The sequence below is a fragment of the Lissotriton vulgaris genome, chromosome 1_1 (genome assembly GCF_964263255.1).
Source record: "Lissotriton vulgaris chromosome 1_1, aLisVul1.2, whole genome shotgun sequence".
Taxonomy (NCBI): Eukaryota; Metazoa; Chordata; class Amphibia; order Caudata; family Salamandridae; genus Lissotriton; species Lissotriton vulgaris.
The window spans coordinates 945074218-945090900 of record NC_141685.1 but is presented as its reverse complement, the minus strand read 5'-3'; the positions used below and the strand labels follow the sequence as shown (position 1 = coordinate 945090900).

The window sequence follows — 16683 nt, the reverse complement described above, 5'->3', positions numbered from 1 at the left end:
AATGGCCGAGGAGGTGGCCTGCGGGTGATAGCATTACCGAGCTGACCTCTTGGGTGTAGCCACTGCAACAATCAGCAATAATGGAAAGGCTCTAGGGACCCACAACTATACTGCGGAGGAAACAGGTTAACATTTTATTTATAAAGTATTATATAGCGCGAACTTGATCCGGAAGGATATCAGAGCGCTTTACAATTTGAGGCAAATTAACAAATCAGAACATTAGTCTTACATTGGGAAGCTAATGATGGTGGCTAGGCGCAGCTGGTTAAGATATGTGTTGTCTAAAGGCTCATTTACTTGTCATAGACGTCCGGAGCTAAAAACCTGGAAAGTGGTGGAACTAGACACCCTGGCAAATTATTTGCAGGCTTAGAACTGCAGAATCTCAAGGAGTTAATAGAAGACTTTGGGATACCACAGGGGACTTTCATCCTCCATGCGTTATTATCGCAACAATTCCTCTAAACGTGGGGAAATAACCATACAGGACCCACCACATCACAGATACTGCAGACTCTACTCAAACATGGAAAGGGCAAACATGCAGTGACGGCGATTTATAACTCTCTCAGACCCGACCCTATATCCCTATCAGTATCACTTCGCATTTATTACACTGTTGATCACTATCCGCGATAAGCAATGGTTACAATGTATAGGTTATCCTAAAATCATATCCACGAATGCTAGGCTGAAGTATACGCAATTAAATTACTTACACCACACATATTTAACACCACATAGACTGCCTCGCATGTGCCTTACGTCTACTGATGCCTGCCCTCGCTGTTTAGCCTCAGAAGCAACATTTCATCATAAAGTTTGGACTTGCCCTCGCCTCAGTACATATTGGAATGAGATAGCGGTGATACTAGTGGAAGCGAGGGACACATTACTAACTGCTCAGGGTAAATGTAAATGTAAATGTATAGGCATTTATATAGTGCACTACTTACCCGTAGGGTCCCAAGGCGCTTCGACCGCTGCGAAACCCTTCCTGGCTTCCCTGAGAGATGGTCCCTTAATGGGTATCTCCAGGGTGAGACCAGGCATCCCCGGCGGTCCGGTGGGGCCGTTAGTGAAGATGAGGCAAGCTAATGCCCAGAGTTGCCGAGTGTGATCGCTGATCAGAGTGGGCACCGAGGCGAGAGAATTATCGAGTCCGCTGACCCTGGTCCAGAAACCTGCCGCGCCGGGAATCGAACCCTGGTCCCGGGCCGTCCTCTGCTCTCGGGTCTGCCGCCTCTAACCAGTGAGCCACACTACTTCACTACTTCAGGGTCCGCACTTCCTACTTGGTATTATTAAACGCTCTGTCGCATGTAAGAACCTTAATAAATTTTTAGACTTGGCCCTGGGTTTGGCACAATGTAGAATAGCTATGCCACGGAAGTTGCGTACTTGCCCTACTACAAGCACTTGGCTCCTGGATCTCAGCAGGGCACTGGTTGCGGAGAATACAGCACAATCACTTAATACTCGATATTCACCTTCACAGACTAGTCCTATACAATGAATTGAGTATCTCTTGTTCATAGAGGCTAGCTTGAATGCATCCAGTTCAACCATGTTGTGAGGCATGTCCTCACTCCGCACACCCAACACAACATACAGTCAAATGATTGCATATATGGCATGCCTTGCAACAGGTATAGCCAAGTCCAATATGGACTCGGATAAGCATATATCCACGTTTAAGCAGTATACGCAGTACCCCATCTCATCCTTTCTGTATCACATACATCCATACATAAATATTTACTCCATTCCACATATGGCCAAATCCACAATACATACGTAAGATAGATAGGTTCGAATCATTTTAGGTTGTTTGCAGTTTATGTTAATGGTTCTAGTGTCAATAGCATGCACACAATGCTACTTCCATTTTATGACACTTGCATAAAGTACTGCTTGGTACCCCGCCAAGAGTTGTTCTAGTAAATGGGACTGTGATACTTTGCATAATAAAGCTGTCAAAGTTTAAACTATGTATAAACTGCTGACAATCAATAAAGACATTTTTTTTAAACAACTGATAGAAAATCTTCATCACAAACATCTTTCTTTAAAATACCAGTAATCAAAGACTTTGTTTGAAGGGCTTAAAAAAGTGGTCTCACCAATTAGTTCACAGACCCCTCCATGAGAACTTAACATTGTTCTCTCCAAATTAATGGGTCCCCCCGATTAAACCTATCCATAAAGATTATTTGCAGCATCTGTCATGGAAAGCATCTTTCCTAGTGGCCATCACTTCAGCATGTAGAGTCTGTGAAATTCAAGCATTATGCTGTGTAAAACCATATATCGTTTTTCATACTACTAGCGTGGTTATGAGAACTCATCCCAACTTCCTTCCTATGGTAGTTTCAGATTTCCATATTAACCAAAACATCTCATAGCCAACTTTTTTCCAGAGTCAATCTACTCCAGCGGAAAGGTCTTTATACTCCCTTGATAAAAGGGTTCTGAGGTTCCACGTAGATGGAACCAAACAAATAAGAAAATCAGATTACCTTTTTATTAACTATGGCCCAGTGAGAACAGGCTTGACATCATCAAAACAGACGATCTCTAGGTAGATAGTTTCCTGTATACTTCTATCATATCAGTTAGATAACAAAAATCCTTGCCTAGTAGACCTAAGACACACTCTATAAGGGGAACAGCTGCAACTGCAGCTCTCCTGAGAAATGTTCCCATTTAAGCAATAAACAAACCGCTATATTGAGCTCTGTACATACCTATACTTAGCGTTATTGTCTAGATTGAGACTCCAAAGCAGATACTCAAGTAAGACAGACTTCATTGAGGAATTGGTTTGGGTAGTTGCTAGAGCTGTTGTTATTTCATGTGTGCTTCTTTTGGGATGTGCTTGCTATTCTATATTCAGTGCTTATGACTATTGATGAGGATCCCCTGGAAGAGAATAAAAATATGTTTACCTGTAATCCAAGTTCTCTTCCAGGGGAATCCTCATCAAGGTCATAAGCAACCCTCCCACCTCCCACGCAGGAACTATTACAGCTCTCAACAAAAAGTTCACCCAGGATTCCTAATCACCCTACAAATGACCTGTCATAACCGTCATCTGTAAGGCATGATGAGATATAGGGGGTACTGTAGGGTTTTCAAAGGCACAGGGCTAGCTTTCTCTTCCATTCTCTCTATGGCATTCTATGGGCTAACAATGTCTCCTATTCCCTTACTTTGTTAATAAACGTTTGGGAAAGATGTTTTAAAGTATTTCCTTTTATTAATAACATATTTCTATGTGATTAGATTCTTTTTTCAAATGAAAACTGCCCAGTTTTAGCCTCTCTTTAGGCTGCAGATATTTTTATATATTCTGCTCACAACTTCTTTCACTCCGGTAAAAGAATGGACGGCACTCAGTGATTCGAATTACATCAATTCATTAGATTTATTTAAATCAAAAACAGAACGCGTTTCGGCATAGCGCCTTTGTCTGCTGCTATATATTTATATATATATATATATATATATATATATTGTATTGTATTGTATTGTAATTGCATTTATATAGCGCTTACTACCCTCTGACGAGGCGTCAAAGCACTTTTTCGGCGAGTAGCACGCTACTCCGGGACCCATAGCGGATTAGTGTTGAATTCAAGTACATTTTAAGTGGTGGATAGGTTAGTCAGTTAATTGGATTTGGAATTATAGCAGAAGGATAGAGGAGGACAAAGGTTTGTATTTATATAGCGCTTGTTGACGCACGCTATTCAGGAAGCCTACAAAGGATTAGTGGTGAATTAATATGGTGAAATATGAAGTAATTTCAGTGGTGGATATTAGTCAGTTACTTGGAGTGAGAAGGATAGCGGAGGGATAAAAGGGGAAGAAAGATTTGCATTCATATAGCACTTGTTACCCCTGATGGGTGTTGAAGCGCTTTTCTGGCGAGTAGCACGCCACTCCGGAACCCATAAAGGATTACTGTTGAAAATTAGTATAGTAAAAAAATATGAAGTAATTTGAGTAGTGGGTATGTTATTCAGTTATTTGGTTGTATATTAGTATAGTTTAATATGGAATTTGAGAAGTGAACATGTTAGTCTTTTAATTTCAAGTGAAAAGGATAGTGGAGGGATAAAAGAGTGAAGGATTTTTTTTATTTTATTATTTAGGTCTTAGCAGTAGGAGGAGGCTTTTGGATGAGTAAAAAGGAGTTTTGGAGGGGAGGACTCAGAGGAAAGAGTTTAGAAAGGTTTATGTTAGGGGATCGGTATAGTAAAAGAGGTGTCAGATGATGCAAGGAGGGGTAGAGTAGGAGAGAGTCTAGAAAGGGTTATTTTGGCAATCATAGTAGTGGTATGGGGTTTGAGATAAATGAGAGAGTGGATGTAGAGGATATATTGACAGATGTATAGGATGAGAGATAGGGTAGTGCATTAGAAGGAGTAGTAGAAGAAGTTTGAGATGAGTCAGAAGGTTGGGCTAGAACATATATTGAGCGAAGTATAGGCTGAGAAATAGGGTAGTGCATGGGAAATGCTAAATTAGAAGAAAGTGATAAATATATAGATCCGTAATTACATTGAAAGTATATAGATACATAAAGGAGGTAAGTATATGCAGATTAAAGATATTGATAGAGGCACAGGATGAGAAAGAGGGTAGTGCATTGGAAATGCTAAATTAGAAGAAATTGATGAATATATAGATCCATAATTACATTGAAAGTATATAGATACATAAAGGAGGTAAGTATACGTAGATTAAAGATATTGATAGAGGCCCAGGATGAGAAATAGGGTAGTGCATTGGATATGCTTTTTCAGGAGAAAAGTAACAGACACACAGATCCAGGTACATGGAAAGTACATAGATGCACAATGGAAGTATGTACATGTAGACCAAAGATGATTTTTATTTATTAATTATTAATATTTTCTCTCAACAACATAATTATTTTGCCTGTTTATACAAAGTAATACACAAAGATAGGAACATATCTATAGTGAAAACATCCTTGTATACAGAGGGATATGCTGTAAATTTCTGTTTGTGTATGGTGCTTATGTGAGGAAGAGCCAAATCTTGAGTAGTTTTCTGAAGATAAGGTCGGTGGATCATATGTTGGGGATAAAGAGTTCCATAGTTTGGCTGCTTGAACAGAGAAGGATGTGCCACCCGTGTTTTTTTTCTTGTATGGTGAGATTTTGAGGCAAGATGCTCCTTTAGAGTGGAGGTTCCTTTGTTGAATGCGTTTGGTGATTGTATTCCTGATGAAGATTGGTCCCATTCCATGTATTGCTTTGTGGGTGATACAAAGCAGCTTGAACATGGATCTTCTGGCAACCGGTAAACAATGCAGGGCTTTCAAGGCAGGGGAGATGTGGTCTTGTGGTTTGTTATGCAAGAGTAGTCTGGCTGCCGAGTTCTGAATCCGTTGTAGTCATTTCATGGTCATTAAAGGTGACCCGCGATAGAGGCTATTGGCGTAATCGAATTTGGACAGAACAAGGGAGATGGTAGCTTGGACCTTGTTTGGAAATCCCAAATGATTAAAACTCATTGCAGCATTTTTATAGTAGCAAAGCTTGATCTTGCTAGTTTATTCACTTGGAAATTCATCTACAGCTTGGAGTCAATGGTCATTCCGAGGTTTCTTACTTCCTTCAAGACTTTAGGCAGTGATCCCAGTTCATCAATGAGAAAAAGGGCAGCATTTCTGGCCCTAGTCCCGACAAGTCTCGAACAGGTTCAAACAGGCAGCCGCCCTTGTCCTCTCTGCCCTTAACAGGCCCAAACAGGCATCAGCCCTTGTCCTCTCTGCCCTTAAGAGGCTCAAACAGGCAGCTACCCTTGTCCTATCTACCCTCAGCCTCGACGCCCGGGCTGAGATGCCCTAAGCCTGGCCTTTTATAGCTCTAGTAATCAGGTGACCCCTTCAGCCAATGGGAATCCTACCCCTAACACTATCCAATCACAACACTAGCCCTAAAATCTAGAACCAATAGGAGACCAGGACCTTACAGCCAATCTTAGCCCTAGTCCAAGCACCCAATCAGTTCAAAAACACGGATATCTACGTCCAATAAAGGCCCTATCCCTACCATTAGTCCCAAAACTAGTCCATGCAACCAATGGCACAGGTAGCCCTAGTCCCTACTTCCAATAGAAAGCCTAACCCTACTCTAAGTCCCGCATCTAGTCCAGCAAACAATCACATCAGAAGCCCTAATCGCTACTTCCAATTAAAGGTCTAGCCCTAGCCCTAGTCCCACCCTGCTCCCAACAGCCAATAACATAGGAAGCCCTAGTCCCTACTTCCAATAGAAATCCTAACCCTAGCCCTGGTCCCAACACTACAATGATTGAATCACAGACCCAGAAACCAATCAGAGCCGCCCTCAAATACCCAACCAAAGAGGACATTACCCTAATCCAATAGAAACACCAGATATAACCACCAATCAATGTAGACATGTACCAACCACTAGCAGACCATAGAAGGTCCCGGCAACCTCAGACAAGGTTTGCTGGACAGGGAGTTTGAAGCTTCTTCTCCTGTTTAGACATGCCTGGTAGCTGAATACCCAATGGTCTGCTGGCCTGGGGGTGGGGGCTGGGCAGCTGCTTCTCCTGTTCAGAATCTCCTAGAAGACAGACAGGCTCAATCCACAATTTGGACTTCAACAGGTAAGGCTCTCACTAACTTAAAATCTAACAATACTGTTTGAATAAAACTTTACTCCCTCTGCTGGCCAAAAAACGAAGTGCACAGGCCCTAGTAAATACAGTTTAAACAGCTCACAGAAGCACCCTCTAATGGAGAAAATCCCTGTTGCTGGTGGGGAGGGGAGGCAGGGGGACTGGAAACTGGCTTGTGAACACAAAATGGTGGCTGGGGGTGCACTGTTTTAACATACAGGTCTTAGCATAGAGCAAAGGAGAAATTTGGAGGGTAAGCAGAATTGTCACCAAGGAATGAGTGGGACAAACTACAGAGGTTAGACTGCAAATCCCACAATTCAACACGCTAAATGGAGGCAATCATGAGCAGGGAAAACCACAAGTTTAAAACACAACAGAGGTGATCAAATATGCAATTACAGTCAGGCTAAAAGTACAATTTTTAACTGTAACAACTACAGGCAAAAACAGTAAAAACAGAAAGTGAATTTTCTTTTTAAACAACTTTTTGTCTTGGGAAGAGTCAGCATTAGCCTGTCTCCTTACCACTTCCTGGACTCTGCTCACTGCAATCTGGGGCAAAGGTAGGCTGCAACTTACAAGATGGAGGAGAATGATTTGGGGTGCACCCAGCAAGGCCTTAAGGGGCCTGGGCATGTGTGAGAGGAGGGCCCACACTTGCCTGGTAGCTGAATAGCCAATGGTCTGCAGGCCTGGGGGTGGGGGCTGGGCAGCTGCTTCTCCTGTTCAGAATCTCCTAGAAGACAGACAGGCTCAATCCACACTTTGGACTTCAACAGGTAAGGGCTCACTAACTTAAAATCTAACAATATTGTTTGAATAAAACTTTACTCCCTCTGCTGGCCAGAAAACAAAGTGCACAGGCCCTAGTAAATACAGTTTAAAAAGCTCACAGATGCACCCTCTGCTGTAGAAAATACCTGCTGCTGGGAGGGGGGGTGGCAGGGGGGCTGGTCTCACTGGCAGGACTATTCAGTGCATATGACTCTAATGAAGATTACCCGTGAATAGAACTAGGAGTACAGGTAAGCAACTTTTCCTTATACATGTTTCATTGTAGACTGAACTATGCTACCTGTTGTAAGCAGATACATTTAAATAAGGGGAAAATGCATATTACATCTCAAGATACATGTGGATACCAGACCGTTTCACAATTGTTGCATCTATGTACATATAGATGTATATATAGAAAGGTTTATGCCTGCTTCTATAACTTTAAGAAATGTCATGAAAAAATCAGCACATTTGACCATGTAAATAATATAGTTTCTATTCATATATGGGTATTATATAGAGGGGTTATATAAGTGTAATTTGGAAATATTGTATAAGTTCATTTCAGTCTATTGCTATATATTTTTTCTTAAGTAATACTCCTTTCACCCTTTCTCCCATTCCTCTTCTATGACTCATCTCATACCTTTCTAACACCTATGAACTGCCAAACATCCTTCTCGAACTTTCCCTTCCTTTTTAGGTTCAAGCCTGCAAGATCATGCGCTAGCGCATGCGTATCACTTTCAAGATACTATTGTTTCCAAAAATGAGGCATGTAGATTAGTTGGGCATGGAGGGAAAGGAAAATATTTTGTAAACTGACCAAAATGTTCAAGACTTTCAAAACAGAGTGTGTGTGTGCATTTTTATCTGTGTGCATGTCAAAACTTCTGGTACAATTCAATAGATTCATCACCATTCCTGATTGACAGCACCCGTGCCAACTATTTAGCAGATAATAAATGTATTAGGGGAGTGTAACACCGCAAACGCCACCGCTGCAGCTATGCCCCTGCACACACATGACCACTACTTACAAAAACAAATTACTATTTCACCTTTCAAAACCATTCCCATCCTTATTACCCTACTCTAAACTCTACTAAACACACACGAAATCAAGAACACAAATCTAACACAACTAAGCACTATATAAATAAAATGTACCATTATAATCAGGCAGGCTCAGACATGCCCAACAACAGCAGTAGCTCCAAATGTTCTTTCCAAACAGATAAGTATGTCTCAAACCAATTAAAAATCATAATTTTTTATATCAAAGATAGTGATATGCAGGTGTGCAAAGCCATTGTTAGTTCTCCGGTAGAAACCAAATAAAAACACAGCCAACCCTTTATTGAGTAACACCAGCAAAACAACCATCAGCAAAATAGCATCAGTCCTCAATAACAATCAAAAATATTTTACAAGCATACAAAGATGACTCTGACAACTATTTACAAATCACTATTCCTAAGAGCATCACGGAAGCCAAATGCAAACAATAAGACGATTCGGAAAAAACATTCAACAGCAAGGTAAACAGACCATTAGCAACAAGAAAATGAACACATTCCCTCACCTTTTCCAAGCTTTGTTGAATATGAAGAAAACAAATGTACTTGCTGCTTGGTCAGGCTTACTTCATGTATGAGACATGAGACATGGCCCATTATTCACCAGAGTACAAACCAGGCCACAAACTCCAACGGCAAAAAAAGGATGGCAATGTGTAAATTCATTGAAAACCATAAAGGAAAAGAAACAAATTTGCAAGAAGCTTAATAGTAGAAGTCCATTTAGCAATTTACAAAAGAAAAGTAAACAGTATACCCCACTGCAAATTCCAATTAATGAACATACCTTTCAAATTAAACCAGAAAGAAAGTGGTAAGGAGACAGAGATGAGTCCGAATAGGCAATGGCTTGAGAGGACGAGGAGTGAGGGTGTAAAAGGGGGCCCTCTCAGCAAAGGAAAAAAATGAAGATTTATCGAAGAGGGTGCAATGCATTTTCTAAATATTAGAAACGATAGGGTTGAGAAGATACCTCATCAAATCAAGACACTATTATTAAAAATATATATTACATTACATGTTTGGGGGTATTGTTTTTTATGTACTACTATAAAAACATATATATGTGCGTGTGTGTGTGTGTGTATATATGAATAATAATAATAATATATTGGGAAGAACTATTTGTTGAAAAAGGAATAGGTCTATTTATGAGCAAAAATACAAAAATTCCCTTTTCCTTTTTTGTTGAATTGGGAGACTTATGTCTCAAAAAGATCTTGGTTAAAGGTAATAAACAAAAAGGTTTCTCCACTCTCATTGTTACCTTTGATGCCTGATGTTTACAACTGAAATATCTCAATATTACAAATATGTAAATTTGTTAATCTGGTTGCAACTCTAAGAGACCTTTTTGTTTATTACCTTTAACCAAGATCTTTTTGAGACATAAGTCTCACAATTCAACAAAAAAGAAAAGGGAATTTTTGTATGTGTGTATATATGAACATAAAAAATATTAACAAATCAACTGCAAAACATTAAATAAATTACCAAACAATAAATATATATTCATATATATATAAACAAGTTATATCAAATGCACTAAATAACAGAATAATAATAATAGATATGTCTAAACAATACAATATTAAGAAAAGTATTGAAGTCTGCCAATAATAGATTTACTAATTTACTATTCACACTCCAGTCTGTAAATAAAAATTACTATTCCAACGCCAAGCTATGCAACAGTAGGGAAAGCTTGGATTTCGGAGGGATTACATTTACTATTACCACTCCAGTCTGTGCAACAATAAGGCAAGCATTAGACACCGAAGGGGCAAAATTAACTATTCCCACTCCAAACAGTAGGGAAAGCGTTAGGCTCTGAAGGGGTAAAATTGACTATTCCCACTCCAGTCTGTGCAACAGTAGGGAAAGTGTTGGACCTCAGAGAGGGATTACATTTAATATTCCCACTCCAGTCTGTGCTACACTAGGGAAAGTGTTTGACATTGGAGGGGTAACATTTACTATTCCCACTCCAGTCTATGCAATGGTAGGGAAAGCGTTGGACTACAGAAGGGTAAAATGTACTAATCCCACTCCAGCTTGTTCAACAGTATGGAAAGCATTGGACTTCGGAGGGATTACATTTGCTATTCCCAATCCAGTCTGTGCAACCCTAGGCTAGAGAAAGCGTTGGACTTCAGTTGGGTTACATTTACTATTCCCTCTCCAGTCTGTGCAACAGTATGGAAAGTACTTCACTTCAAACACATAACATATTTGAATAACCCTATTCATTTACAACGAATATAAACTTCTTAATATGAACATTATTAACTAACCAAAAGAAAATCATATATATGAAAATAAAAACCAATTAAAGAATTTACATGACTATTCAACAATGTATTAATTATTTTTAAATTTGGAGAAATGTTATTTTTTACTTATTTAACTTCCCACACTATGCACCCTCAAACCTTGCAGCCCACACTTAAAACTATAACTACTATAAATATGTATAACACAGGCATCATAATTAATAATCAATTAAATAATTATTAACAAAGTAATAATTCTTTGTTGATTATTATTTAATTAATGTTGCACTTTATACCCCTACAAACCCAGCAGCCCGCCCCGAATTTATATCTTAAAAAATATAATTATTACACAATTTACATAATTGATATTTTTAAAAAACTAAGAAATTATTAATTAGTTATTACTTAAACAACGTCCCACCCAATGAATGAATGAATGAATGAAAGTGAATTTATAGGGCGCGAATTGCTGCCCTGAGGCGTCCAAGCGCTAGAGGAACCTGTTGAAAGGGTGAATGAGGTTGCAGACCAGGAAAAGAGGGAAGGAGAGCTGAGTTTTTATTGAAGAGAATTGAACAGGTGTGTTTTTAGTTGTTTGCGAAAAGAGGCGAGGTCAGGGTTGGATTAATACCTTCACAAATCCAGCACCCGCAGCTAAATATAGCTAAAAAGTATAAAACTATTGTCCAATTTTCATTAAAATTCATACTTAATTTTTAATTATTACATACCTAACTTTCCATCCTATACTCTTACAAACCCATAGACCGTGCCTAGTACATAACAAAAAAGAATACACAATTTACATATTTAATAACCAATTTAATAATTAATAATGCAGTAATAATTCAGTGTTAATTAATGATTGCTTGATTACCTTTCCACCTAATACCCCTATAAACCCATCAGCCCACACCTTATATATAATTTAAAAAATATAAATATTACACAATTTACATAATAGTCAATTACATAATTAATAATAAATAAGTAACTAATTGTTATTTCATTATACTTAATTAACTTCCCACCCTGTACCCCTACAAACCTAGCAACTTGGTATGACAATATTAATTACTAAAAACAATTAAATTATAAATAAAAATTACAAACTTATTTGTTTTAAATCATAATTATAAAAACAATATAAACACATAAAATTAATATATGAACTAAAGCACATAAAGATCATTTATAAACAATATTTTTTAACAACTGTAGTATTGAAAACGATATTATCATCAACGATAATCTTGACAATAAAATTTCTTACCTGAAAAAATCGAGATTCTTGACAACAATATTTCTGCATCACTATATTTTGGTATCACAATATTTTTTTCCGATATTTCTGTAAGTGAATATTTAAAACTCAGGGCATATTTACAAGCCCCTTGCACCACTTATGCGTCATTTTTACCATGGGAAAAGTGATGCAAAAGTGGCGCAAGGAGCTTGTAAATATGCCCCTCGATATTTTGTCCAAATACTGAATGTGACAGAGTAGCCACTCATTGGTAGAAGTTGACCCTTCAGTGTGGATGCTGTGACGCTCCCCAGGTGGGAAAAGGTGTCTACTCAGTAGTGAATACATGTTTTCCCGTGCTTGGAGCAGCTCTGCACGAACCTTCTCCATATTGAGTTGGATGACCTCGGAATATACGAGAGATTTCAGCATACTACATAGCCGATCTTCAGCCACATAAAAAATACAAATACTTACCTCTATTAGCATTCCAAGGTATCCCCAATGAAAAATAACAATTCCAGGAAAATGCTTTCTTCATTCAGCTAGGTAGCAATAGTTAAAGAATTACACATTTTCTTTTTTTGGGGTGTGAAAGGATCCCGACTTCCAGACCAGATTCTTGACAAGGATGTTAATGACACCCTGCAGATGTATTAAAATTATTGGTATTTAGAGGTCCAGTGACATGAACAGGGTGGAGAACCCTTGACCTTGGCAAAGACTGGTAAGAAGATATGTGAAATCGCTGACACCAGATACAGGCACACCAGTGTTCCTGGAATGAATGGCTAAAGCTGGAGTCTTTTTAGGGGCCGTGTGTCAATCCAAGAGTAGGCAACACAGTCCTTTATATGCAGCCCAATCTTCCAAACAAAGGTAACAGGTAGTGGAATGTTAAAGGAATAATTATTAAATGATGTGGAGCACATCAGAAAAAAAGATTATAGGAAAATACTAGATTAAAAAATCACCAGCAATACTGACAAGAGGAACAAAAAATCGATTCTGGGCTGTGTAAATATACATAAAAAAATACGACAGGTGGCAGGAAAGGTCTGAAAAATAGGGAGTGTAGCAAAGGAGTAGGTAAAGCGATGAAAAGAAAAAGCTACAGAGCGAAAGTAAACAGCCCTGAGGCACTTCTTCAGCAAGATAAGCCGAGGTGCAATCAGAGAGGCACGGGAGATTTAAGAGCTAACAATCGACCCTTCATCTTTACTGCCAAGATAAAGAGCGCTTAGAAACAAGCGAAATAGATTAAAAACTATTTGTAAACAGAAACCTGGCATCTACATTATTCCCTAAATGCTCTCAGAGATTGGGTGAAGGGGCTGTTCCACCGTAGCTGAGGAGGAATGAAGCCTCTCAACACCAGCCATTGTCATTTCATATACAGTCCCACCTGCTGGGAGATTAAAGTCTGCGGGAACTGGAACTGTGAATGCCTCGAAACCTAGAATGGCAACCAGCATCCTTGCTGGACCTCTTTATGAAAGAGAGGGAGATTGCAGCCAATTTGCTGAACTTGCAAACAGACTTCCTTTCTACAATAGTATGTGTATCCCCCTGCCGGAATGTGGTTGGGCTGAAGGAGCACATCTGTCCTCTGTTCCTGTGGTCCTAACCATTCCCTGTAGCTCCTGCTGTTTAATTAGTAATGCTTGCTGAGAATGTCTGCTGCTTCCCATTCCTCGCCACTTCATCCTTTCTCCATATAATGCAGTTCATGCATAGGGCCTGATTACGATGTCAGTCGGAGTTGCTTCCGACCAACATCGCCGCGGAGACGGAACTGACTGACCGTAGGTCAGCAGTCCTGATTACGCAAACTCAATGCAGGGATTAATGAGGGGGAATTTATGGTGCCACCAAGGCCCCCAACGGGAGGCTGCTGAGGCAAGGGGTCCTGCCAGGGCCCCCTAAATTTGGTTTCTGACCAGCTTTTCATGTTGGAAACCCCGACATGAAAAGCCTGTGGGAAACCGGCATTATGATTGCGATGGTGGAAACGCCATTCTTAATGAATTACGTGCTGGTTCTGACTGGCCGACAGACTCCTTGAGCCCATTAGAGGCAGTCAGAATGACCATCCGGTTTCAATTCCTACAACCGTATTCGTAATATGGTGGTTGTAATTCAAACCAAAGATGTCGGTCAGAAAGCCTCCAACCAACCACAAAATCAGTACTAATGTCTATATTATTTTAAAAGTTTCCTAATAGTCAAGCCACAAAGTGAATGTATAGTGACTCCAGCTGGGGTTTTAGGTTCAATAGTTACAGAAAACTTACATACCCCAACTAGATGTCCCAGAGTGACAGAGAGGCCAATAGACAAAGACGGAGATCCAATATTGTCTGATCTGCGACTATCTGTAGAAGCAAAAATGCAAAGAACCAGTTGGAAGGTGAGCATAATCTCGATCGCGACACCTTGTCCTGGAGAAGTGTTGTTGCTGAGCTGCAAAACAAATACATCAGTGTTAGATTTGAAATACTCATGAGAACTGACCAAGGACAGTGGATGAGCTAGGCATAGCACTCATTCCTGTAAACTCCTTTCACAACTTTCCTCTTATATCCTGCCATATGTTCCACACATCCTTAACTTTTTTCAAGGTTTCCCCCATTCTCATCCACCTTCATTTCATTCTGCTTCATCTGTGGTACATCACTTACCTTCCTCGTTCTCTTTGCCCACACATCCTTCCACATTGTTCCCTTCTACAACAGTTCACTTCAACTTCATCTTCATCACCTCCCATATACATATTACTCATCACTGTCCCGTCCACTGATACCCTTTTTACGCTTATCCACCTTTCTCTTTAGCATTTAGCACTTTTCATGACACCCAGCCCTATTCGTTCCTTCACATCTCTTGGTCCTAGCCCTTAACTCATTCTTGTTCATCTACTTTCTCAAGTTCTTGTCCACTTGTCAGCTCGTTTGATGACTTCCAAGTCAACTTTTTGACAACTAAGCCCAGTATTTATCCCATTTGTTAAAATCTCGATTTTGGCATATGTGGGCACAGTGGCAGTGGGAGATGGAGTGACGTCCCTACCATCACGTATTTTTACTAAGCGAAGCAGGCTGGACTAGAGTTCTTGTCATGTTACTCTTTAGTGGCCCATTCAGTGGCTCGATATTTTCTCCTTAAGGCCTTCAAATAGTTTAAGAACTCTCACTTTTATAGCTCTTTCCTGTAGAGATAGAAAATGTTGCCAAGCTGTCTCTAGGTCTCTGTTCTGCTTGCCAGTCCAGCTCTGCCACACTTGTGTAGAACAAAAGACAGTGAAGCCTGAAAGAAACTTCCTTGCACTTTGGAAGTGAGAACCTAGTTATTTCTTCAATTGTCAACAATGTCTAAAAATTGAAATAGTGTGATTCGATGTTATCAACTGAGCCAAATTTAGTCTTCGTATGTTCACATCTTTTGATGTAGGTTTCCATTATTTAAATATCAGCACATATCAGTCACCAGAGATTTCGAATGTCAGACAAGAGATGTTCCTAATTCTTTGCCTGTACACGTGTAAGCTACACTTAGGTGGAGAAATGCCAACAAAAGGTGATACAAGGAAAACCTTTCCACAATGAAAGCAACAATTGGTTTCGTTGCCTGGCGGAGTTGGGGTTCAAAGTTCAAAGAGCAAGCAGATCGTTTTAAAATCTCAGTTCAGGACATCCACCCATCCCCACCCAAATGCTACCCACATAAAATGTCTTTCATAGACTGAAATTGAGTCAGGGACAAAGCTTGGCTCAAATCCAAAGAAGCTCTGAGGTCATCGAACCCTCGCGGTAAGGCAGGACCTTTTGGAGAACATTGGGTTAACTGCCTCGTACAGCCTTCTCACAACACGGGAAACACACAGAGAAAGAAACGTGGTGTTAGTCACTAGGAAAGTAATCACTTACTGCATTAATCGCTAGGTGTCCCCTGATATTTGCAGGAACTACTGCGTAGAGGATTCCGGCTCCAACCAACCCTCCGAGAATCTGTGCCAGGATGTAAAAGAGGGCACGCAGGAAGGAGATGTGAGAGCCCACCAGGAAGGCCACTGTGACGGCTGGGTTGATGTGGGCACCGCTGACATGGCCCACAGCCTGCACCATAGTGGCAATTGCTAAACCGAAGGCCATGGAAATTTGCAACACGGTGGGAAGAGCCGACGGCCATTTTAGAGCAGAACCCAGTCCAAAGAAAAGAAATATCAGGGTGGCGATGAATTCGGCTAAAACTGCCCGGGCAAATGCCCACGTGAAAAGCTCCCGCCTCATAGATCAAATGGGCAAAAAAACGAGCCAGTGAGAACCTTCCGTAATGGTAATCTGCAAGGAGAGAATGTAAGGATTTATATACCGGGCGAACAAGTGGCGAGTTCAGCCAGGGGTGGAACTGAGACAATTTCCTAGTCCACTCCTCCCCTTTATAATACCAGCCAGAATTCATTAAGCTCAGGACATACACCTCCTTCAAAAGCATTTTGGAACAGAGTCACATATCTCAGTGAATGACGCATAAGACATTCCTTTCAAAGACACATCAGATAGCCGTTATTCTGTCTTTATCGGTTTCATAAGCTCTGTCTCTTGTCTTCAAG

General features: G+C 40.1%; 1 protein-coding gene across 1 annotated transcript in view; it reads right to left on the bottom strand.

Moving 5' to 3' along the window:
• The window catches only part of LOC147748246 (aquaporin-5-like), a 56405-nt gene extending 39925 nt beyond the window's left edge, over positions 1-16480 (bottom strand). The window contains exons 1-2 of the mRNA XM_086959212.1: positions 15998-16480; positions 14370-14534 (exon numbers count right to left, since the gene is read on the bottom strand). Coding sequence (XP_086815338.1) covers positions 14370-14534; positions 15998-16360 — 528 coding nt within the window. The 5' untranslated portion in view covers positions 16361-16480. The remainder of the gene's footprint in view (positions 1-14369; positions 14535-15997) is intronic.
• Positions 16481-16683: the final 203 nt, after the last annotated feature.